The sequence below is a fragment of the Sapajus apella genome, unplaced genomic scaffold (genome assembly GCF_009761245.1).
Source record: "Sapajus apella isolate SASKATOON/1434 unplaced genomic scaffold, GSC_monkey_1.0 scaffold26, whole genome shotgun sequence".
In the NCBI taxonomy this organism is placed as follows: domain Eukaryota; kingdom Metazoa; phylum Chordata; class Mammalia; order Primates; family Cebidae; genus Sapajus; species Sapajus apella.
The window spans coordinates 125382-150820 of record NW_022436966.1 but is presented as its reverse complement, the minus strand read 5'-3'; the positions used below and the strand labels follow the sequence as shown (position 1 = coordinate 150820).

General features: G+C 36.1%; 1 protein-coding gene across 4 annotated transcripts in view; it reads left to right on the top strand.

Moving 5' to 3' along the window:
• Positions 1-25439, top strand: part of ALMS1 (ALMS1 centrosome and basal body associated protein) — a 212740-nt gene that overhangs the window by 152620 nt on the left and 34681 nt on the right. For 2 of the 4 annotated variants that reach the window (XM_032291715.1, XM_032291713.1), the window contains exons 15-17: positions 2339-2491; positions 4099-4269; positions 16718-17880. In XM_032291715.1, coding sequence (XP_032147606.1) covers positions 2339-2491; positions 4099-4269; positions 16718-17880 — 1487 coding nt within the window. The remainder of the gene's footprint in view (positions 1-2338; positions 2492-4098; positions 4270-16717; positions 17881-25439) is intronic. The other 2 variants (XM_032291716.1, XM_032291714.1) reach the window with 1 other exon arrangement.

Sequence of the window (25439 nt, the reverse complement as noted above, 5' to 3'; positions counted from 1 at the left end):
AAATGAAATAAGATAAATTATTGCTGTGCACTAAACAAAAACATCTAGTGTTCAGGCATATTAAAAGTAAATGGGATAACTAAATTTTTAAAATTCAGATGGTCTGTCCTTATGACCACGTGATGATTAAAGATTTCTTAAACAGGACACACAAAGCACCAACCCTAAAGGAAAAATACAGTAAATGTGCCATCATTAAAATGAAAAGTTTTTTGCATAAGCAGCATTAAACAATTAAAAGACAAGAAACAGACTGGGAAAAGATACTGATAAAGCATGCCACCTGCAAAATCATTTTACAGGAATGTTCATGGCAGTGCTTTTCAAAATAGAAAATAGCCTTAAGTTGATCAATGTATTCATATATATTAAAACAATAGAATAATTCATAACATTGAGAATCAGAGACACATATATTAATTGGCTAAATCTCAAAATCATAATATTGAGTAAAAAAGGACATATTGTGTAAAGGTACAGGCAGCATTGTATCCTTTACATAAGGTTTAAAGACTTGCAAAAGAATGATGTACATTGTTCATTAATGTATGCAATGTAATAAAGAATTACAAAACATCCTTGATATTGATAAACTCTAAATTTGGTATAAAGGTTGCTACTGAAGGGCCAGGCATGGTGGCTCACGCCTGTAATTCCAGCACTTTGGGAGGCCGAGGCAGGTGGATCACAAAGTCAGGAGTTCTAAACCAACCTGACCAACATGGTGAAACCCCGTCTCTACCAAAAATACAAAAATTAGCTAGGCATGGTGGCGTGCACCTGTAATCCTAGCTGCTCAAGCCTGAGGCAGGAGAATCGCTTGAACTCAGGAGATGGAGGTTGCAGTGAGGGGAGGTCATGCCCCTGCACTCCAGCCTGGGCAACAGGAAAAAAAAAAGATTGCTACTAAAAAGTGAGAATGGCATCACTGGGAACACCTTACACAAGGAATATTATATTTGTAATATTTTATTTCTTAAGCTCTATGGTAAATACTTTGGTGTTCATTATGTTGCCTATACTTTAGGTATGCCTGAAATAGTTTATTAACATTAAAACATTTTTAAATGATCTAAAAATTTCAGAAGACATTTAGATAAGAGAGATTAGGAGGATTGAAGTAATAGAAATAAGAAAAATGTATGGATTTAAAAGTTGTAGCAAGAGATAACTGATTCTTTGCATTTTTAGCAATCTTTATTGCCTTTCTGATTTCTTTGTTGAAAAATATACTTACAGATAAAAAATGTAAGATGATCAAGAAAAACAAAGCAAAGAGAAATAGTATTAGACAAGTTTAAAAGGCTGTAACTACATGAGATTTTAAAAAATTATATGAGAATGCTGTGTATAAAATCTAGATGATAGGCCAAGTGCAGTTGCTCACGCCTGTAATCCCAGCACTTTGGGAAGCCGAGGTGCGTGGATTGCCTGAGGTCGGGAGTTCAAGACCAACCTGACCAACATAGAGAAACCCCATCTCTACTAAAAATACAAAATTAGCTGGGTGTGGTGGTGCACGCCTGTAATCCCAGCTACTTGGGAGGCTGAGGCAGAAGAATCGCTTGAACCCAAGAGGCTGAGGTTGCAGGAAGTGGAGATTGCACCATGGCACTCCAGCCTGGGCAACAAGAGCGAAACTTTGTCTAAAAAAAAAAAAAAAATCTAGATGATAAAAATGCTTTTCTTGGATTATGTGAAATATAAAAATTGACTCCATAAATGGTAAAAACTTTGAATAGGCCAAAGAACTTGAAAGCATTGTTCAGATCTTTTTTCCTTTGAAAAACATCTGATCTTTCCTTTTTTTTTTGTTGCTATTGCATCAAACCATCAAGGAACAAATTTTATTTAGAATGTTACTTTATTTTATTTCATTTCATTTTTTTTGAGACAGTCTCGCTTTGTCACCCAGGCTAGAGTGCAGTGGCACAATCTCAGCTCACTGCAACCTCTGCCTCCTGGGTTCAAGCAATTCTCCTTTCTCAGCCTCCTGAGTAGCTAGGACTACAGGCATGCACCACCACGCTGGCTAACAGAGACGTTCACCATGTTGAACTGGCTGGTCTTGATCTCCTGACCTCAAGTGATCCACCTGCCTCAGCCTCCTGAAGTGCTGGGATTACGGGCATGGGCCACTGCGCCCAGCCTTAGAATGTTATTTTATTTAAACTCTTGTTGTACACAGTAAAATACGAAGAATTTTTCAATTCATGTCACAGTTTTTACACGGTGGAGCATAAGACCTAATATATAAATGGATTGAGGGTTTTGCTTGTAGTTTTGGGGGAGGATTACTTGTCTATTGTGTTTATTATCTTTCCTTCTCTGAGATCAGATGATATTGTTATTCCAGATGCCTCAGTTCAAGTGCTAATCACTGGGGATGTGAACCTCTCAGACAAAAAACCGAAAGAGAGCCACAGTATGAGTGCTGTGACTGAGGCTGCACAGGCTGAAGAAAAAGAACCCTTGCAGAAAGATACTGCAGGTAGCTAAACTGGATCGTCTGCATATTATTTTCTTCTTGTCTTCTAAAATGAGGCTATTCCCTTGACAACAGAAACAAATATGTTCTCTATTTTTTTCTTGCTGTCTTTAGCTCTCTTCTATCTCGCTTATATATGAAATAGTTAAGGTATTTTTAGCTACATTTTTTTATATACTTTGGCAGGTTAAATTGACATATTTAAAGCTCTTTGAGATACTTCTCGAGATCTTTTGGATATAGTAAACAAATTAATCTCATTGCCAGAAATTCATTTAATGGACTTTTTAACCTCTGCTAATAAAAATCTCTCAATTCTGAGATTCAGACCCTCAAATACCATTTTTGTATATAATCCTTTATTCTTTAGGAATTCAGCTTGTTTACTTCCTACCTATCAGTTACTTTACTTCAGAGGGATTATGCTGATTTAAATGCCCCTAATAGTGTATTTAAGTTAGGATTGGTTTTGACTTTGAGAGGAAAACAAAAGCGAAATAACATTGGCTTAAAGAAGACAGAAAACTATTTCTCTTTTTTGTAAAAATCCAGAGGTTAGCATCCAGAGTTGACGTGGTACTCCAGAGTTTCAGAACAAAGCTGTTGCTCCCATTTTTCTGACATTTTTGGCCTCCATTCTTAAGCTGTATCCATCAGCCCGTATTGCATCCAGCAGGAAGAAAGGAAAAGAAAAAGCACATTTGTTCCTTTAAGGATACTTCTGAGAAGCTATATGTATCATTCCTTTTGCATTCTATTGGCCAGACTTAGGCACATGGTCACATGTGCCAGGGAAGCTGGGAAATTGAGTCTTTATTCTAGCAACAACGTGCCCAGCTAAAGTTAGTGTTATGTTTTGAGGAAAAGGAAAGTGGATATTAGAGGACAGATAGTATTTATAGTTTCTGCCCTAATTGTAAACTAAAACATTTTAGAACATAATTAGCTGCTTCTTTTCTTTAGATATTACTTGTTTAAAAGGGTTAGATTGTATTCTGGGCAACACTTTGAATTTTACCCCATTTTACTATTACTAAATGAATGTTTTAAAAAACAGTTTTGATCATATTAGTTGCCTAATTAAAAACTTTAGTTTTCATTGCCCATAAGGATAAAATCTAAACTTCTTTAGCACTGTTTTCCAGAACTGTAGAATCTGTAGAATCAGCTCCCAAGCAACTTTCTAACACTAGTTCTCACCTCTTTTCCTTTTAAATTCTATAATCAAATGCTAGATACTTGCTCTGTTTCTTAGATGCTAAGTTACTTTCCTGACTCCATTCTTCTGTCATGTAGTCGCCTTTTTTTTCATCTCAATGTGTATTCCATCTTAGCTATCTTCTAATGCCAAAGTCAGTTGTCTAGAGTTCTGTGCTCCTACCTGCAATTAGTTTTTCTTTCTTGAATACCGATACCTCCTTTTTAACTTTTTATGGTATCTGTTTATGTACATGATTTTTTTTGCCTGTTTTCAATTATTTTCTGAGTCAACTTTTATTTTTCTTCAATATCACTAACAAAGCCTTTTACATAATACATGCTTGAGAGACATTTAAAAATATTTTATGTCAAGTTCCTCTCTGTATAGTGTGTTGATTTCCCTTTCGTAGATTCCAGTGATGCTGCTGCTGCAGAACACTCAGCTCAAGTAGGAGACCCAAAAATTAAGAACTCTCCAGACTCTAAAGCCATTACACAGAAAGAGGAGATCCATAGGAAGATGACAATTCCCGAAGAAGCCTGGCCAAAAGATAAAGAATCCCTACAGATAAATATTGAAGGTAATGGGATTGGGTTGTATGCGAGTGTCTGTGTCTATGTGTGTACATGAGGGTCAGTGTTTGTGTGTTTCCATTTCATTCTGATGAACATATAGTCTCATGATTAAACAAAAATTCCTTTTGTTTAAACTGTCTTGTGTAAAGTACTTTGATGCTACTTTATGTTGCTGTATATATATAGACAGATAGATAAAGATAGATAGATAGATAGATAGATAGATAGATAGATAGATAGATTCGTAAAGTAATTGGTACTTTTTGGAAAAGATATTAGTAACTTAGAAACAGGATTATAAATAAATACCTAAGGCTGATAGTAATAGAAGTGAAGCATCTTGTCTCAGTCCCCAAACAGAGACAACCTTAAATACATTCCAGAAGACTGTGGCAAAGACAATGAGAGCATCAATACAAACTTTAAAAAAATTACGGTAAAATTAAATTTATTTGTGTTTGTCCATGGCCCCCTTAGACATAAAAGCATATAAAACACAAGACGTTACTACCTGGCTATTAAGCTTTACCTCTTAGTGGAAGATCGAATAGCCTAGATAAGGAGAAAAAAGAGTCAAGGAGCTAATCTACCCATACTGGATCTTAAATAATCCAGGTTCAACTGCTTACATCAAGAATGTACAAAACAAGGCCAGGCACAGTGGCTCATGCCTGTAATCCCAGCACTTTGGGAGGATGAGGCGGGTGGATTACAAGGTCAGGAGTTTGAGACCAGCCTGGCCAACATAGTGAAACCCTGTCTCTACCAAAAAATACAAAAAATTAGCCAGGTGTGGTGGTGGACACCTGTAATCCAAGCTATTTGGGAGGCTGAGGCAGGAGAGTCACTTGAACCCGGGAGGCAGAGGTTGCAGTGAGCTGAGATCACTCCATTGCACTCCAGTCCAGGCAACAGTGCGAGAGTCTGTCTCAAAAAAATAAATTAAAAAAAAAAAAGATTTTTTGACAATAGTACCAAGACTACACAATGGGGAAAGGATAGTTTCTTTAACAAATGGTGTTGGGAAAACTGAGTATCCACATTTAAAAGAATGAAGTTGGACGCTTTCTTTTACACCACGTACAAAAGTTAAAAAGGGTTAGTGACATACATAAGACCTTAAAACCGTAAAACTCCCAGAAGAAAACATAAGGGAAAAGCTTCAGGACATTGAACTTGGCAATAATTTCTCAGATGTGATACCAAAAACACAGGCAACAAAAGCAAAAATAGACCAATGAAACTTGAAAAATTATGCATCCCAAAGTAGATAGTTAAGAGTGTGAATAGGCATTATGCAGAAAGGGAAAAAAGATTTGCAAATCATAGATCTGATAAAGGGTTAGTATTCAGAATATGTAAAGACGTATGAAACTCAATAACAAAAACCCAAACAACTTATTTTAAAAAAAGACATAACTTATTTTAAAATGAGCAAAGGACTTGAATAGACAATAGAAGACATACAAATGGCATATCAAGCATATAAAAAGATGCCCAATATCTCTAATTATAAGAGAGATGCAAATCAAAACCACAGTGAGATATCACTCACTCCTATTAGGATGGCCACTATCAAAAGAACAGAAAATAGCAAATGTTCATGAGGATGCAAGGAAATTGAAACCCTTGTTCACTGTTAGTAGGAATGTAAAATGGTGTAGCTATTGTGGAAAATGGTATGGAGGTTCCTCAGAAAAATAAAAAAGAATTAATACATGATCCAGCAATCTCACTGCTGGGCATGTAACCTAAAGAATTCAAAGAAGAACTTCATAAAGATCCCTGTATACACATGTTTATTGCAGCATTATTTATAATATCCAAAATATGGAAGCAACCCAGATGTCAGTCAACAGATGATTGTATTAAGAAAATGGGAATTATTTGTCAATAAAGAAAATATGTTACATACGTACAATAGTATATTGTGTAGCCTTAAGAAAGAAGGAAATCCTATCACATACTACAAGGTAAATGAACCTCAAAAACATCATACCAAGCGAAATTATGTCAGTCACAAAAAGATAAATACCATATAGTTCCTTGCATTTGAAATACCTAAAATAGTTGAAATCATAGAAACAGAAAGTAGAATAGTGATTGCCAAGGTTTGTGAGAGGATGGACAGAGAATTAGTATTTAGTAGGTATAAATTTCAGTGTTACAAGGTGAGAGAGTTAGAGATTGTTGCACAACAATGTGAATATACTTAACACTACTGAACTATACACTTAAAATGGCTAAGATGGCTAACTTAATGTCATACTTTTTGCCACACATATAAAAATAATACATAAGATGAAGAATTAGAACATTGCAACTCTGCAGGGGGTTGTGTGGGAGACATAGCTTGCAAAAGAAAGATGGAAATATAATCTGTAAAAGCATACTCTAGAAGACAAGAAAATTTTTTCTAAATGTTTTACACTTTGAATAATTTTAGAAGACATGAAGTGTATGAAACAAAAATTGATAGAATAATGAAATGAAAAAGGAGATTTATGGGATAGAACAAAATGAAATTTAAAAAAAGTACCCATTAGAAGAAAGAGGTGAAAGCAATTAGAAAAAAATTATGGAATTTGAGGACTGACAGTGAAAATTCAACACAATGATATCTTTTATTGCCTCTAAAGAAGGTAATAGAAAAATAAAGATCTAAGGAAGAATGGAGCTTACAAATTTATGTATGTATGTACTTTTAGACGTGGAGTCTCATTTTGTTGCTCAGGTTAGAGTGCAGTGGTGTGATCGTAGCTAACTGCAGCCTCAAACTCCCGAGCTCAATTAACCCTCCCACCTCAGCCTCTAGAGTAGCTAAGGACTGTAGGCATGTGCTACCATACCTGGCTTGAACCTGCAATTTAAAAGGGTCCAAGTCTTAGGAAACTGAAATGTATGTTTGTGATAGTACTGAACTTTAAAAAAGAAAAAAGAAAAAAAAAAAAAAGAATTATGCAGGCATCCATACAGAAAAAGCAAGTAGAAAATGCTAAAAGACTGGAGGACAGGCAGAGGACAGGGTGGTTAAAGGAAGTATAAATGAGCAAACTTCAGCTTTAAAGTTGTAAAATCAAAAAATACATGTGTAAGTATAGTATTGAAAATTATAAAAGTTACCTCTGAAAGAGTTAAACTGTAACATCTAAAATATTTAGAAAAACAGGAGAGGTAAACATGGAGGTAAAGGGAGGAAAAAAGAAAACAGTAAATTTGTAACGAAAGGAAAAAATGCCATAAAATGAAAGATGGCAAAGCATACATGGCTATATATAAGTAAACTAAATTCACCTATATTTAAAAAAAAAACTTCTTGGATTATATTAAAAAACAAACTCAGTTCCATGCTATGTAACAAACATATCAAAAGTAAAATGACTGAGGAAAATGGAAAGCAAAAAGGAAACCTAGAGATATATCAAAAAGAAATTTGGGGACATTAATATAGATGAGGTTAAACTCACCAAAAGTTTTGCAGGAATTGAAGAGGGATATTTATATACTGATTTGCAATTCACAGTGAGGTTATTTTGCATAAATCTTTAAACATCAAATAACTTAGCATAAAAAATTCATAAAATGAAAACCAGGAGCTCAATCAATAAGGAAATTTATGTTGCCTTAAAAAAGTATGAAGGTATGGAATTATATGAAAACGAATTATATGAAAACAACAACTTTTCAGATAGATTGTGAGGCAAAAGGTGCTTAAAGGGTGGGGGGCCAGAAGGTGGAATTTGCTCATAGGGAGAAAAAAATAAAGCAGACATCCCTAGGAAACCTTCAAAGAGAAATGGACAAGTACAAAATAATGGTGGGGAGCTTGAACACACATAATTAGCTTATGACAGATAATAGAGATAAAAAATTTTTTTGTAAGTGAAGTTTAAAAATTCCTGGGAATAATACAAGTAATGAGATTGGGCTGTGTTTGTGTGTGTGTGTGTGTGTAAGTGTGTAAGCCTATGTGGTTTAAAAAACTTAAAAAACAAAACAAACAAAAAAAATACTTTCCAAATGACCATAGAACATTTTTTTCTTACATCTTTATTCAGATATAATTTACCGATTTAAAGCATGTAATTCAGGCTGGTCTTAGTGGCTCATGTCTATAATCCCAGCACTTTGTGAGGCCGGGTGGCCAGATCACTTGAGGTCAGGAGTTCAAGACCAGCATGGTCAACATGGTAAAACCCTTTCTCTACTAAAAATACAAAAAATAGCTACTCTGGAGACTGAAGCACGAGAATCTTTTGAACCCAGGAGGTGGAGGTTGCAGTGAACCAAGATATTGCCACTGCACTTCAGCCTGGGGGACAGAGCAAGACTCCATCTCAAAAAACATAAAACTAAATTAAAATAAAATATGTAATTCAATGATTTTTACTATTTTCATAGATAAGTGCAATCAACCATCACCATAATCAATTTTAGAATATTTTTATCACTTTGAAAAATAAACTCTGAGACTTAAGCAAATGCTGATCCACTTTTTGTCTCAGTATATTTCCGTTTTCTGGACTTTCATACAAATGGGACCATTAAGTCGGGGACAAAACATGAAACTTATGGCCCACCCATAATGAAAAATGTTCAAGGAAATTTCCGTATAAAGGAGGCCTCCAGTGGGCTAAACTCTTACTATAAGAATAAAAGATAAATAGGCCCATGTAGAAGGGGACAGTAAGAAAACCTTGCCTGTTTTAACCTTGTTAATGGGTTTGGGGAGAGAAGACAGAAAATTTATTCTGAGAATTTATAACCACAAACCAGTGTTCACACAGGTTTACATCTATTAATTTTGTACTGGTATGATTTATTAGTGCAGTAGATTACACGTGTGTTCTGAAAAATCTCAAGCCCAGAATTTAATTAAAAATGGCAGTAGTTTGGTATTGCAAACTCACGTGCCTGTCAGATACAAATGTACATCTTTCTGAAGAAACTTCAACTGAGACCTCAAAATATTCCCTAAAATACCAAGCTCATAGTCAAGGCACTATGAGTAGAAACGATATCAACAACAACAAAAAAGAAATGAGACACAAAATGACAAATTTCCAGGGTTCCTTGGCAAAATGTCTGATTCTCAGACCAGGACAGGAAACATATTAGCTGAGCCTGAACCCTTTTGTAGTGCCAGAAAGTAAAGAAAAAAAAAATCTATAGGAATGGGGAATATGTCAGTGGAACACAAGAGCCAAGTAAAAAAGTTCCCAGTGGCCAAAGCTGGGGCAGTTTCTGCAGTATATTAATAGTATTGGATCATAACCAAAATATAAAATAAATACCTATGAGTCCATACTGATATAAATAAATGATTTAATAAATAAATGGGGAAAAATGACAAGTCTCCTGTGCAGAATTCTAAATAATGTATGTAGACATTCCACCCTCAAGGAGGTGGAACAAACTCCCCACTCTTAAAGAATGAGTTGCACATGGTAACTTCCAAAGAGTGTATTTTTATAGGAAGGGTGAAAAAGAATAACTGTATAGTGAAGAATTCTGGCAAACATTGACTCAGCCAGGTCATCAAGATCAACATCAACAGTGGGAAGTCATGTTGATAGTATGCCCCCTTAACATGCAATGAGAAATACACTTTAACTTTGAAATCTTCCCCAAAACTTGTAACCCCAGTCTAATGAGAAAAACATGAGACAAACTCAAATGAAGGACATTTGTACTTGACCAATACTTCTCAAAACTGTCAGAGTCATGGAAAACAAGGAATGCCTAGCAAATTCTCACAGACCTAACAGAAGCCTAAGGAGACATGATAATTAAATGCAGTGTGGTATCTTGTATGGGGTCCTGAACAGAAAAAGAGCAGTATGTAAAAAATAAGGCAACACAAATAAAGTATGGACTTTGGCTAATAATAATGTAACTTTATTGATTGATTCATTGTAATATATTGTATTAATGTAAGGTGTTAATGGGAAAATGGCTATGGCATATGGGGAATTATCTATACTGTCTTCACAGTTTTTCTGTAAATCCAAATCATTCTAAAATAAAAAGTTTATTTTAAAAAATTAATGCATTCATTCTGACATTAAAACAGGTAGATAGATGATATTTTTAAAGGAAACACTTTACAGCTTCTCTTTGGCATAACCAATTTGCCAGCATTACTGCTCTTGCACTTTGGGGCTGTTATTAACTACAATTAGGGTTACTTGAACACAGGCTCTGAAGTATCGTGACAGTCACTCTGATACCCAGACAGCTACGAAGTGACTAAGGGGCAGGTAACGTACACGTATGGACATGCTGGACAAAGGGAGGATTCACATCCTAGGCTGGAATGGAACAGTACGACAAGAGATTTCATCATGCTACCCACAACGATGTACAATTTAAAACTTACAAATTGTTTATTTTTGGAATTTTCCATTAAATATTTTTGGACCATGGTTGGCTATGGGTAAATGAAACCTTAGCAAAACCACAGATAAGAGGACTTACTGTATTCATACCTAATGTGTGGGGTTTCCCCCCACATTAAGCAGTTCTGACACTAACAAACTTTACTTAGCATAGTCCCACAGGCTATGGGTTCAGTCCCACAAGACTGATCACCACTTTAGTTACCATTTGCATGGCTTGGCCTTCTATACTTCTGACCAGCTAGCTCTAAATTGTGGTGAGGGGGATTCCCGTGACCCCCTCCTCAGGTCTGATAATTTGCTTGAATGGTTCAGAAAACTTAGGTGACAATTTCTTACATTTTCTGATTTATTATAAAGGATATGCATGAACAGCCAAATGAAGAGATACATGGGCAAGGTATAGGGAAGACGCACAGAGCTTCCATGTCCTCTCTGGGCCTGCCACCCTCCCAGCATCTCCTGTATTTACCAAATGTGAAGCTCTTCAAACTCTGTCTGTTAGGATTTTTATGGAGATGCCATTATGTAGGCAGTATTGATTAAATCATTGATCATTGGCGATTGGCCCAACCTGCAGTCCTTGTCCCCTCCCCAGAGATGGGGGGTAGGGCTGGAAGTTCCAGCCCTCTACTCATATGGTTGTTCCCTTGGTGAACAGGCCCCCCCATCCTTAGGGGCTTTCTGAAATTCACCTCATTAACTTAAGTGCAATCAAAAGTGACTTGTTTTGAATAACAGACTCTCCTTGAATCTTTATCACTCACTCCTGAACTGTTTCAAGACGCAGGTACAAAAACCAAGTATTTTAATAAAAGATGATGCTCCTGTTGCCATTATCATGTTTTCCCAAGTGGAAATTACAAGGGTTTTAGTAGCTCTGGCCAGGAGCTAGGGATAAGACAAAAATATATATTTATTATATCACGGTATTGCACTTTACAGGGTATTAAAATGAATTATACAGTAATAATACTAAAAGGATGCTACTGGGACAAGAGACTGATAACATCAATGAAACTACTTAAATACAGTGGGCATTTACTCTATAATAAAGTTACCATTTCAGATCCTTTTGGAAAAAGATGGATTATTCAACAAAAAATGCCAAGATGCTTTGCTAGCCGTTTAGAGTATGGTGACAATTTTAAGTCGTAGCCATACTTTACTCCTGTCACCAAAATCCAAGTATAAAAAAGAGAGATCATAAAAGTTCTGTATGAAGTCATGGTCATCTGACTTTTCTAATAAAATTAAGCGGGAGAAGGCTTTCAAGGTCTGACAAAATCTTGGAGTCATAAAGCCAAAGATTTGATAAATGTATATATTAAAATTAAAGTATCTTTATGGTAGAAAATATCATAATGCAGAGTCAATTTATAAACGGAAAATGGGAAAACAATTTTAAGAAATCAAGAAACTGAGAAAAGGGGCTAATTTTTTCTTACTGTGCAAAGAGCTTTTTACAAATCAATGACAACCTAAAAGGAAAACAGTCAAAGGACCTGAACAGAAAGTTTATAGTAAAAGAAATGCAAAATGCCATTAAAGATATGAAGAAATACTTAACTCTTAATAAAGAATGTACTAAAACACAAATTTTGTTTTACCTGTCAAAATAGCACAGATGAAAAGATGTGATTATCCTTAGTATTGTTGAGTACATGGGGAAACATTCATGTACTCTTATAAGACTATTTTTAGAAGTGCAAATTTGTTGCAACATTTTTTAAGATGTCGGGCAATTGGACAATATCTAACTAATGTTGAAATAAGTGTTCTCTTTTCACCCAGACTTCCACTTATGGGAATTACAGGTACACAGATAAAGTTGTGCCCAGAAAAATAAAATAAAATTATATATACACACACAAACAAATGTTCACTGCAGCATGCTTTGGAAGAATAAACAATTGGAAATAACCTCAATATTTAGTTAAATTATGGTAAAGTAAATCATTTTTAATATAAAATGTTTGTAGATTCATAAAATCTTGCTTTGAACAAGTTTTACTTGTAGTTTTACTCTACTTGGCAGGAATTTTTCTATGAGAAAACTTGTTTAATACTGGTTGTCAGAAAGTGGAACTAGAAGGTTCAGAGATAACAGAGACCTTTTCATATTAAATTCTTCTGCATTATTTGAATATTTTGCATGTTTAATTTTAAAAAGTCTGCAGTTCTAGGTATGAAACACTTAAATAAAAAGCAATAAATCATATTTTCAGTATACTTTGATATACTTGGGGAGAATTTTGCAAATGTTATGTATAAAATTAATTTCCATTATCAGAAGTAAATAACCGTTTCAACTTATTTGATCTTTACTCTTAACAAAGTGCCCTGAGATGATGGTGATTATCTAATCCTGTTGTTCTATAAATAAAGCCCTTTATACTTAAGGAATTCAGCTTGCTGCTGCTGCTGCTGCTGCTTTTTTTTTTTTTTTTTTGAGATGAAGCCTTACTCTGTCGCCCAGGCTGGGTGATTCTCCTTCCTCAGCCCTGCCAGTAGCTGGGATTGCAGGTGTGCAGCACCATACCTGGCTGATTTTTGTATTTTTAGTAGAGTTGGGGTTTTACCATGTTGGCCAGGCTGGTCTCAAACTCCTAACCTCAAGTAATGCACCCCCCCCCCCACCTTGGCCTTCCAAAGTGCTAGGATTATAGGTGTGAACCATCGTGCCTAGCCTTCAGCTTGCTTATTTTTACTATTCTCTCTGTATTTTACTTCAGTCTCAGATTGGAAGGAATATGTTCATTCAAAATACTAATATTAGAAAATAAACATTTTAGAGCAACGCTATCTATTTCCTTATTGTTTTACTTACTGCTTTAATGAATTTTAGATAGCCCTTCAAATTTTTGCTTTATTTGTCCTGTTGCCAAGGTATTCTTTCTGAAACACATTTGTAATTATGTTACTCCCCTGCTTAAAATGGTATATTGGCTCTTCATTTCTTTTAAGAATAAAATTTTAACGTTTTTGGTCTAATGCTCCAGGACCTGTAGAATTTGTCCCCAAATAACCTTTGCTACCTTACATTCTTCTGCTTTATAAATTGTAGAAGTCACACATACTGAATATTTGCATTCTCCCTAATTGCCTCAGTGCTTTCCTACTTTTATGCTTTTGCTCATGCTATTTGATGAAGCAGCGGAAAGGCCAGCATGACTGAAGTATAGTTACTGTAAGAGTCGTACAGAACAAGGAAGAAAGTTACACATATTTGTGCCTCCTGTTAAGGAGTTTGAGTTTTGTTCTCAGTGTAAGAGAAGGCCATTGAAAGTTGCTACATAGAAAATGACAAGTCCAATTTACATTTTAAAAAGATTACTTTGACCACTATTTGAAGAATAGATTGGAAAAGCACAAGATGGGACAGTAGACCTATTAGAGACATGCAGTATTATGATAGGAAATAGAAGTAGACAGATGTGTGGTTGATTGGTGAAGGATTAATGGCAGGAACAGGAAGAGGAGGGAGTTGGAACTATCAAGAATAACTCCCAGATTTTGGCTTGGGCAGTAGGATGATGTGCCATTTACAGAGATGTGAAAGACTAGGGGAGGTAGAGTTGTCAAGGAGGCTAGAATAGAGTTCAGTTAGATGGCTGTGGCATCAGAGTGGATATATCATGTATATATTTGAAACTCAACAGAGAAATCATAGCTTGAAATATAAATTTGAAAATAGATAACAGCATGAAAATGGTACTAAAAGCCACAGGGAGAGATGAGATTACCTAGACAGAGAATATAGAATGAGAACATTTCCTGGAATTGGCCATACATGGAGGTTGTTGATCATGTTAGCAAAAGCAGTTTTAGTCCAGGAGTATGGCTGTATTCTGCAGTAATTTGAATAGTGAATTGGGGTAGGAAGAGAAGTAAAGGAGAAGAAAATAGTTTCCACTTGAGAAGCTTGGCTGTGAAGAGGAGCAGAGAAATGGGCCAGTACCTGGAGGAAGATGTGAGGATTTTCTAAACATACATGCTAAATGATGTTTTCAAGCCGCTGGAAACGATCCAGTAGAGAGGGAGAACCTGAAAGATAGAAGAGAGATATGATAAGGAAATGAAGCAAGGTCTTGAAAGGAAGATGCGTTGGGCTCCAGGGCAGCAGTGGAGGAACTTGCCTTTAAAAGAATGGAAGATTTTCTGCTCTTGTGTCAGTTTGCTGAGAATGATGGTTTCCAGGTTCATCCATGTCCCTACAAAGGACACGAACTCACCGTAACAATGAGAACACATGGACACAGGGAGGGTAGCACTACATACTGGGGTCTGTTGGGGGGAAATAGGGGAGGGACAGCGGGGGGAAGGGAGTTGGGGAGAGAGAGCATGGGGAGAAGTGCTAGATGTGGGTGATGGGGAGGAAGGCAGCAGATCACACTGCCTCGTGTGTGCCTATGCAAAAATCTTGCATGTTCTTCACATGTACCCCAAAACCTAAAATGCAATTAAATAAATAAATAAATAAAATAAAAGAATGAGAGAGGTGGTGGTGTCTCTGTATGCAGAAAGGTTGTGGGAGCAGATGGATTGGCATAGGTAGCAGCTACCTCAGGACATCCACAGAAAGTGATCCCTCAGCCCAGAATGATGTTCTTCTGCCTGTTTGTTTGTTTAGCTCTCATTTTTACTTCATATCTTATCTTCCTCAGAGAAGTCTTCTCTAGCTACCATTTCCTGGTTAAATTTGCCTTTTATCACCTTGTTTTTGTTCTTTGTAGCCCCTAATTTAGAATTATATATTTGCTTATATTTATTTGTTCGGTGGAAAAGCTGCAATCTCAAGAACCTATAGAAGCTAAATGAAATCTCCCAATTTTTAAATGTTGCTTGTTAATTCTAAAGTTGTATAGTTTTTTTGTACTTTAGGTATAAAAGCAGGTCCTGTGTATCCCACTGTACTTTAGGGAAATCCATAGGGATTCCTAGAGTATTTTGTGAAAACTCTGCTTGCCAGTAATCTATAGTGTGGGTGAAAAGGATCCCATCATTGCATGTATGTATCTTTGTTTCTGCCCATGATGTAGAACTCTAAAACAGTGTTTTGGTATCATATTAGAGATTACAATTAGGGTTTATGTTTATGTCTCAGCACATTCCTACTGCTGTAACAAAATTCTGCAGCTTTAAGATTAAGGCACTGGCAGATTGGGTGTTCAGTGAGAGCCCAGTCTCTGCTTCCAAAATGGTGTCTTGTGGCTGTGTCCTCACATAGTGGAAAGCAGGGAAAGGCCAAACAAGATCCTTCAGGCCCTTTTATATGGGCACTAATCCCATTCATGGAGGTGGAGCCTTTATGACCTAATCACTTCCTACCTAATACTGTTAATTGGGGATTATGTTTCAACATGAATTTTAGAGGGACACAAACTTTCAAACCATAGAAAATCATAAGATATTTCATCTAAAAAGGCCTTTTTTTAAAAAAATATAAAGTAATGGTTGTCAAAAAGTGAAGATGGAAAGAGGTAAATTTTATGTATGTTTTACCACAATAAAAAAAATTTGGTAAAAAGTGAAAGATAGTCCACAGAAAAGGAATTTCAGAAGGCTCTAAAACAAGTAAAAAGGGCTTTTAAAAATTTATCCATTTTTAGTTACTGATTATGAAAATGAAATGTCATATTTCTTAGCTGAATATGGGGTTACTAATATCTATCTCTCAGTTTTAATCGCAAGATTAATTAGAAAACCATATATAGAGCATATATCACAACACCCCACGGAAAACAAGTGGCAAATACATATAGCAGTTGCTCTTATTATCTGGAGAATTAAAGTGCCTTCCTCGAGCTCACATAGCCAGTCAGGGGCAGACCCCAGGCCAAAATTCATGTCTCTTAAACTTTTACTGTACCAGTGAGGCTGCTAAGAACTAGGCATGAATCTTTTGTGCAGGCAGTGAATTTTCCAACACTTTATATATAAATTGTTCTTTCCTTTAGTCTTTTTTCTATATCTAAAGAATTGTGAATAGTATTTCTAAACAGAATGCTAATATTTTAAAGTTCTTTCAGAATCTCTTTTTTCTCCTTTTCAGAGTCTGAATGTCATTCAGAATTTGAAAATACTACCCATTCTGTCTTCAGGTCGTCGAAGTTTTACATTCATCATCCCGTACATCTACCAAGTGATCAAGATGTTTGCCATGAATCTTTGGGAAGGAGTGTTTTCATGAGGCATTCTTGGAAAGATTTGTTTCAGCATCACCCAGACAAACATAGAGAACACATTTGTTTTCCACTTCCTTATCAAAACATGGACAAGACTAAGCCGGATTATACCAAAATAAAGAGTCTCAGCATCAATGTGAATTTGGGGAACAAAGAAGTGATGCATACTACTAAAAGTCAAGCTACAGATTATCCAAAATATAATGTACAAATTAATGATCCAAAAAGGGATCAGAAGCTCACCCCAGGGCAAGCAGCTCAGCACACTGTGAGCTTGAATGAACTGTGGAACAAGTACCGGGAGCGACAGAGGCAACAGATGCAGCCCAAGTTGGGCGACAGGAAAGAACTATCCTTGGTGGAGCGACTTGATCGTCTGGCTAAACTTCTTCAGAATCCCATCACACATTCTCTCCAGGTCTCAGAAAGTACACATGATGATGGCAGAGGGGAACGAGGTGTGAAGGAATGGAGTGGTAGACAACAGCAGAGAAACAAGCTTCAGAAAAAGAAACGGTTTAAAAGTCTAGAGAAAAGCCTTAAAAACACAGAAGAGCTTAAAAAAAGCAAGGTGTTTTCTCATCATGGAGCTGGGAGGTCTAATCAAATTAAAATTGAACAGATTAAATTTGATAAATATATTCTGAGTAAACAGCCAGGTTTTAATTATATAGGCAATACTTCTTCGGATTGTAGGCCCTCAGAGGAGAGTGAGCTGCTCACAGATACTACCACCAATATCCTTTCCAGCACCACTTCTACTGTCGAATCAGATATATTGACCCAAACAGATAGAGAGGTGGCTCTGCATGAAAGGAGTAGCTCTGTTTCCACTATTGACACTGCCCGGTTGATTCAAGCTTTTGGCCATGAAAGAGTATGCTTGTCACCCAGACGAATTAAATTGTATAGCAGCATCACCAACCAACAGAGGAGATACCTTGAGAAGCGGAGCAAACACAGCAAGAAAGTATTGAATACATGTCATCCCCAAATGACTTCTGAGCACACCAGAAGGAGACGCATCCAGGTACATGGCTACAAATTCCATCTGGCAATGTGACTGCCCTTTTCATGGACTTTTTAGTTAAGCTTTGCACACAGGTGAAAAAAAAGCCATTTGCCCTTTCCTCTCTATACCATTTCTTACCAACTGGAAAAGAGTGAGAAAGTGTAGTACAGTGCTATTGTGAGTTGTCATTCTTTTCATCAACATTCATTTACGAATAACCTTTTGAATGAAGGGCTTTGCTGCTAGATCCTTCAGAGTGTGCAAAGTTTACCCCTGAAATGGGGGAGCTTTGAGATTAGAATGATCTCTATCCTGAACAATATTGCTGAGTTGATGTTTATTTATTTATTTTTAATTCATTCCTCTCTGTCTTTCAAGAAATATATTTGAGGTTCTTTTAAACACACACAGACAAACAAATAATACAATTTTTTTTTTTAGTAATTGAAGAATTGAGGTGATTTAAAAAGTTGAAGCTGGGGTGAGCTACAATATGATTTTTGAAAAATAAGTAAATAAAGAATTGTGAATAATGGAAAGACAAGTCGAAGCCAGAAGGAAGATAAATAAGCCTTGTGGATGTGGTTGCTGGAAGTGAGCTACAAATTTAGCTTTATATTTTCTAGCACTTAGGGTTGCTAGAATTTTGTGATCAGTTATGTTCATTTTTTATATAAAAAGAAAACAAAATTTTTAGAAACATTACAGATAAATCTGATAGAGAGACCTAAGATAAATTTCTCTTGTCTTCTTAGAGAAGGCACCACAGTGCAACAGTGTCCTCCTATAAGGGCATTCCCACATTCCTTAGTTTAGGGAGCTAATAAGGCAGCTCTCGTGGGGTTAGTAATGTAGGCCATTGCTTTAACCCAAGAGGAAAATTTCAAGTATCAATAGACATGTTCTCCAAAGAAGGATGCTTGCAAAACGGTTCAGTGGAGTATGGAAAGAAAAATATTCAAGTGTATATTCATTTTTCTCAACTTTTAAAAATTTTTATTTTTGTATATGTTTTATGAGTACAGTAGTGACATACATATAAATAAATACATATTTTGGCAATCCGTGCTAAAAAACATTTTGTCAGTAGGATTACATGGTCTAGAGAAAGTGAGGCATGAGATGTTCAGAAAGTTTATTATACATATTATTTCTCATAATTGAGCTTTTGGTAGTGTTTACATATATAAATAATAGAATATGATATTTTCTAAAGGAAGAATTGGGAGTGACACAAAGTAAAGCTTTTGTCCATAGGGGAGATAGAGAAATGGATCCAGGAAAGGGTTTGTGTGTGTGTAGTAAAATACACATGACATAAAGTTTACAGCTTTGATCATTTTCAAGTATACAGTTCTGTAGCATTGAATATATTCACAGTGTTTCATAACCATCACCACTATCTAGTTCTAGGAATGTTTTATTAAGCCAGTGGAAACCCTGTACCCATTAAGAAGTGACTTCCTGATCCCTCTTGTCACCAGACTCTGGCAACCAGTAAGCCATTTTCCAACTCTGTGGATTTTCCTATTCTGGTTGTTTCATATAAATGAAATCATATAATATATGACCTTGGTGTCAGGCTTCTCTTGCTTAGACATAATGTTTTCAATATTCATCCATGACATAACATGTATAACAATACTTCATTGCTTTTTATAGCCAAATAATATTCCATTGCATGTATATACTACATTTTATTTTTCCATTCATTCATTGATTTGAGTTGTTTCCACTTTTTGGCTATTGTGACTAGAACTGATTTAGGACATCTGTATACAAGTTTTTGTCTAAACACCTGTCTGCAATTCTTTTGGGTATATCTAGGAATGGAAATACTGGGTCATATGGTAATTCTGTGATTAGCTTATTGAGGAACTGCCAGACTATTCCATAGTATCTGCACCATTTTGCATTCCCATTATCAGTGTATAAGAGTTCCTCTGACCCTCCTTTTTTTCACAGTGACTGCTTTAATTTATATTTGCACCAGAAGTTCACAAGGGTTTCAATTTTACTGCATCCTTGCCAACACTTATTTTCTACTTTTTAATATATATACTAGCCATCCTGTTGAGTGTGAGTTGGTATCTCTCATTGTGGTTTTTATTTGCATTTCTCTAATGATTATTTGTGTTATACATGTTTTTATGTGCTTATGTAACCATTAGTATATCTTCTTTTGAAAAATGTCTTTTCACGTCTTTGACCATTTTAAATCTGGCTGTTTGGTTTTTTTGCTTTTGAGTTATAGGGATTTTCCATATATTCTGGATATTGATCCCTTATTAGATACATGATCTGCAAATATTCTATTTTGTAGGTTGCCTCTTTCCCATTCACTCTGCTGTGTCTTCTGATATACAGAAGGTTTAAATTTTGATGTTGTCCAATTTATCTTTTTTTTTGTTTCTTGTGCTTTTGGTGTCTTCTAAGAAATATTTGCCAAATCCAGTGTTGTGAAAGTTTTCTTCGAAGAGTTTTATAATTTTAGCTTTTACATTTAGGTCTTTGATCCATTTTGAGTTAATCTTTGTGTATGGTGTAAGATAAGGGTTCATCTTTATTCTTTTGCATGTGGCTATCCTGTTTTCTTAACACCATTTGTTGAAAAGACTTTGATTTTCCCCATTGAATGTTCTTGGCACTCTTGCCAAAAATCATTTAGCCATGTATGTTAGGGTTTTTATCTGGGCCCTCTATTCTATTACATTAGTCTATATGTCTCTCTTTATGCCAATACTACACTGTTTTGATTTACTATCTTTATGAGTTTTGAAAGCAGGTGATGTGAAACCTGCAACTTAGTTCTTTTTTCAGAATTAATTTGGCTGTTGGGGGTCCCTTGAGATATCCTGAATTTTAGTAAATATTTTATTCTTTTTAATACTATCATATGTGAAGTTGCTTTCTTAATTTCATTTTTGGATTCATTGCTAATGTATAGGTACATATATAAATAATTTTTACATAGTGATCTTGTATCTTGCAGCATTGCTGAATTTATTAACTATTTTCTTGTGATTTTTAAGGATCTCTAGGATTTCACGTTGAAGAAGTTTCCTTCTTTTTCTATTTTGATGAGTGTTTCTATCATGAAAGCATTTTGGTGTTTGCCAAATACTTCAGCATCTATTGAGATTACTGTATTTTTCTTTTCTTTTTTTTCTTTCTTTTTTTTTTTTTTTTGAGATAGAGTTTCACTCTTGTTACCCAGACTGGAGTGCAGTGGTATGATCACAGCTCTCTGCAACCTCTGCCTCCTGGCTTCAACTGATTCTCCTGCTTCAGCCTCCTGAGTAGCTGGGATTACAGGCGCCCACCACCACACCTCACTATTTTTTGGATTTTTAATAGAGACAGGGTTTCACTATGTTGGCCAGGCTGGTCTTGAACTCCTGACCTGAGGTGATCCACCCTGCTCAGCCTCCCAAAGTGCTGGGATTACAGGCGTGAGCCACCGTGCCAGACCTATTTTTTTTCTTTTATTCTATTAATATGGTGTATATGTATTGATAATCATATTTTGAACCAACTTTACATTCCTGAGATAAATCCCACTTGATCATATATAAAATTCTATTCATAGCTGCTGGATTCAGTTTGTTCGAATTTGAAGAGGACTTTTTTATCTATATTCACAAGAAATACTGCTTTATAGTTTTTGTGTGATGTCTTTACTGCCTTTAGTAGCAGGATACTACTGGCATTGTAGAATGAGAAAGTTTTCCCTCCACTTGTTTTTTGGTAATAAGTTTGAGAAGGATTAATGTTAATGCTTGATGTTAATTATTTAAATGTTTGGTAGAAATTACCAGTAAAGCCATCTGGTCATGTATTTTTCTTTGGGGAAAATTTTTTTTTCATTACTGATTCAATGTCTTCTTATAAGTCTATTTAGATTTTGTTTCTTCTTGAGTCAGTTTCTGTAATTTGTGTTTCTTCTGCTTGCTTTGGGTTTAGTTTGCTGTTCTTTTCTCATTTCTTATGATTTAAAGTTAGGTTATTCATTTGGGATTATTCTTTAACATAGGCATTTGCAGCTATAAATGTCTCTGTGAGCCCTGCTTTTGTAGATTAGCTCTGCCTTCATTGTATGCCATAAGTTTTGGTATGTTTTTTCTTATTTTTCATTCTTTTTTTTTTTAATTATACTTTAAGTTCTGGGGTACATGTGCAGAACATGCAGGTTTGTTACATAGGTATACACATGCCATGATGGTTTGCTGCGTCCATCACCCCATCATCTACATTAGGTATTTCTCCTAATGCTATCCCCCAACCCCCTGCTATCCCTCCCCTAGCCCCCCACCCCCCCAACAAGCCCCAGTGTGTGATGTTCCCCTCTTGGTGTCCATGTGTTCTCATTGTTCAACACCCAGTTACAAGTGAGAACATGTGGTGTTTGGTTTTCTGTTCTTGTTCAGTTTGCTGAGAATTGATGGTTTCCATCTTTATCCATGTCCCTGCAGAGGACATGAACTCATCCTTTTTTATGGCTGCATAGTATTCCATGGTGTATATGTGCCACGTTTTCTTTATCCAGTCTATCATTGATGGGAATTTGGATTGGTTCCAAGTCTTTGCTATTGTGAACAGCACTGCAGTAAACATATGTGTCCATGTGCCTTTATAATAGAATGATTTATATTCCTTTGGGTATATACCCAGTAATCAGATTGCTGGGTCAAATGGTATTTCTAGTTCTAGATCCTTGAGGAATTGCTACACTGTGTTCCACAATGGTTGAACAAAGTCTCATTCTGTCACCCAGGCTGGAGTGCAGTGGCACGATCTTGGCTCACTGCAACCTCTACCTCCCAGGTTCAAGTGATTCTACTGCCTAAGCCTCCTGAGTAGCTGGGATTACAGGCACACACCACCACACCCAGCTAATTTTTGTATTTTAGTAGAGACGGGGTTTCAACATGTTGGGCAGGCTGGATCAACTCCTGATCTCAGGTGATCCGCCCAATTAAGCCTCCCAAAGTCTCCTTTATTATTAAAAGAAAGTTTTGCTGGAGATAGATTTCTTGTCTTACACGTTTTATCTTTCGTCATTTCAAATATGTCATTCCACTCTTGGCCACCATGGTTTTCTGGTGAGAAATTAGCGATTAATCTTACCAAGGATCCCTTCTATGCTTGCCGTTATACTTACTGCTTTGAAGATTCTCTGTTTTGGCTTTGACATTTTGATTATAATGTGTCTCAGTGTTGTTCTTTGAGTTTATCCTATTAAGAGTTCATTGAGCTACTTAGATGTTTAGATTCATGTTTTCCCCTTAACAAATTGGAGGAGTTTCCAACCATTATTTCTCCAAATATTCCTTCTGCCCCTTTCTTTCTTTTTTGGGATTCTTAATATGCATATGTTGTTAAGTTTGATGGTGTCCTACAAGTCTCTTAAGCTCTGTTCATTTTTCTTCATTCTGTTTTCTTTTTCTCTTTTTAGAGATAGGGTCTCTCACTATCTCCCAGACTGGAGTACAGATCTTTCTGCCTCAGCTTCCTCAGTAGCTGGACTGCAAGGCATACACCACCACACTCAGCTCATTCTGTTTTCTTTCTGTCCCTCAGAGTACATAATTTCATTTCACCTATCTTCAAGTTCACTGATTTTTCATCTGTATGATCAAATCTGGTATTGAACTGCTCTAGTGAATTTTTCATTTCAGCACTTGTTCTTTTCAGATTCATATTTTCTATTCGATTCCTTTTTGTCTTCATCGATACTCTCTTTGCTGAGACATTCTTCTCCTCATTTCCTTTAGTTTTTTATCCATGGTTTTCTTTAACCCTTTGATCACATTTAAAACAGTTGATTTAAAGCTTTTGCTTAGTAAATCTGTCTGTTCTTCCTAAGGCACAACTTCTATTTGTTTCTCTCCTGTAACCCATGAATGTGCCATACTTTTCTTGTTTCTTTTCATGCCTTATAATGTTTTGTTAAAATTTTGACATTTTGAAAATTATGGTGTGATAACTGGATATCACATTTTCCTCCCTGTCCCAGAGTTTGTAGTTACTGCTTGTTGTAAGTTAAAGTTGTTGGTTTGTTTAGTGACTTTTCTAAATTGTTTGTAATGACTGTATTCTTTGTTAGTGTTTGATATTTCTGTTCCTTTAGCTCAGTAGCTAGCTACTTGTTTGACAGATTTTCTTAAATGCCTGAGGTCAAAAAAGAAAGAAAAAAGAAAATTCCCCAAGTCTTTGCAGATTGTTTGTGTTTGGACACTCCTTCAATGCTTAGCCAGGCCATTCACAACTAACTCTGCCTTAGCCTTGCTTCCTACTTATACTGAGCCTAAAAATCAACTAGTGGTGAACGCTTTTGGTCTTCTCAGGTCTTTTCTGAACATGCATCTTGCTCTTTGCATGCACTTACTAGTTTCCCTGGTGTACATGAGAAATTTTCCAAGCCCTTATGCCCCAAAGAATCTCAGTGTTTCTTTCCTGTTTTCAGTATGTCTATTGTTTCCCTCAACTGTTAATTTTTGCTGCAGGCAGTAGTACCTTGTTCATTTGGTTTTCAATATTTTCAAGGAACATTCTTCCTCTATAAAGCCACTTTTTCATTCTAAGGGAGTTATGTTAGGTGAAACTAAGGCAGATCCCTTGTGTCACTCCATAGTGATAGTCAGACATGTCAAAACAAACACAATTCCTTGGGAACAAGGCACTACTTCGTGCTCTCTTTGGGAGCAGGTACCTACATCAGGACCAAGGGCTGTCATCTTTAAGACCACCATGCTGGGGAAGGGGATAGCAGAAGGCTAAGGTAAATGGTATGAAATTCGTCTGCCTTGTGCTGATGTCCTTTCTCCTGGTTTAGCAAACACTTGGTTACTATAAACCTTTGACTATCTTCCAAAGTTCTGACAAGGCTTCCATGTTTTTTTGTTTGTTTGTTTCTAGAGAAAGCACTAGCTCCACCATTTCTGTTTGTCATTTCCAGGTAGAGTTGTGTGTCCCTCCCTACAAAATCTATATCTCTGCCACATCTAGACCACAATAGACACTCTCATCAGATTTTTCCATCCTTTTTCTATTAGACTTTGTGGAGAAAAGGAAGGTGCAGACTCCGCTAATTTTTATAGCCCTTTTAATGGCTTCATATTGTCACCAGTGAACACTTTGCTTCAACCACTTAATCAAGTCTCTAACCTTCTTACTGTGTCCAGTTATATATCTTCCAGGTAATTTAGTGCTTATGTCTCATATCTACCTGCAAGCGCCAGTCTCTCCTTAGATTTGGGGACAGTGTTGCCCTCTGATCTCAACTTTCTTCTGGCTTTAAGAAAAGTTAAAACTTGTAGTTTCTCCCTTTTTAAAAACAGTTGCGATTGTTATAAGGGTGGGAGCAATACTTTATCCAATTCTTTAGATCCCTAAGTGGAAACAAGGGGTGTGTGTGTGTGTGTGTGTGTGTGTGTGTGTGTGTGTGTGTATCTATACAGTAGATGTTTACCTCTAGTATTTTTATTGGTAATGCTTTCCGGATGTTCTGTAATTGTAGCTTTGGATTTTCTATTTGGTTCAAGTAAAGTTAAGGAGATAATTTTTTTTTTTTAACT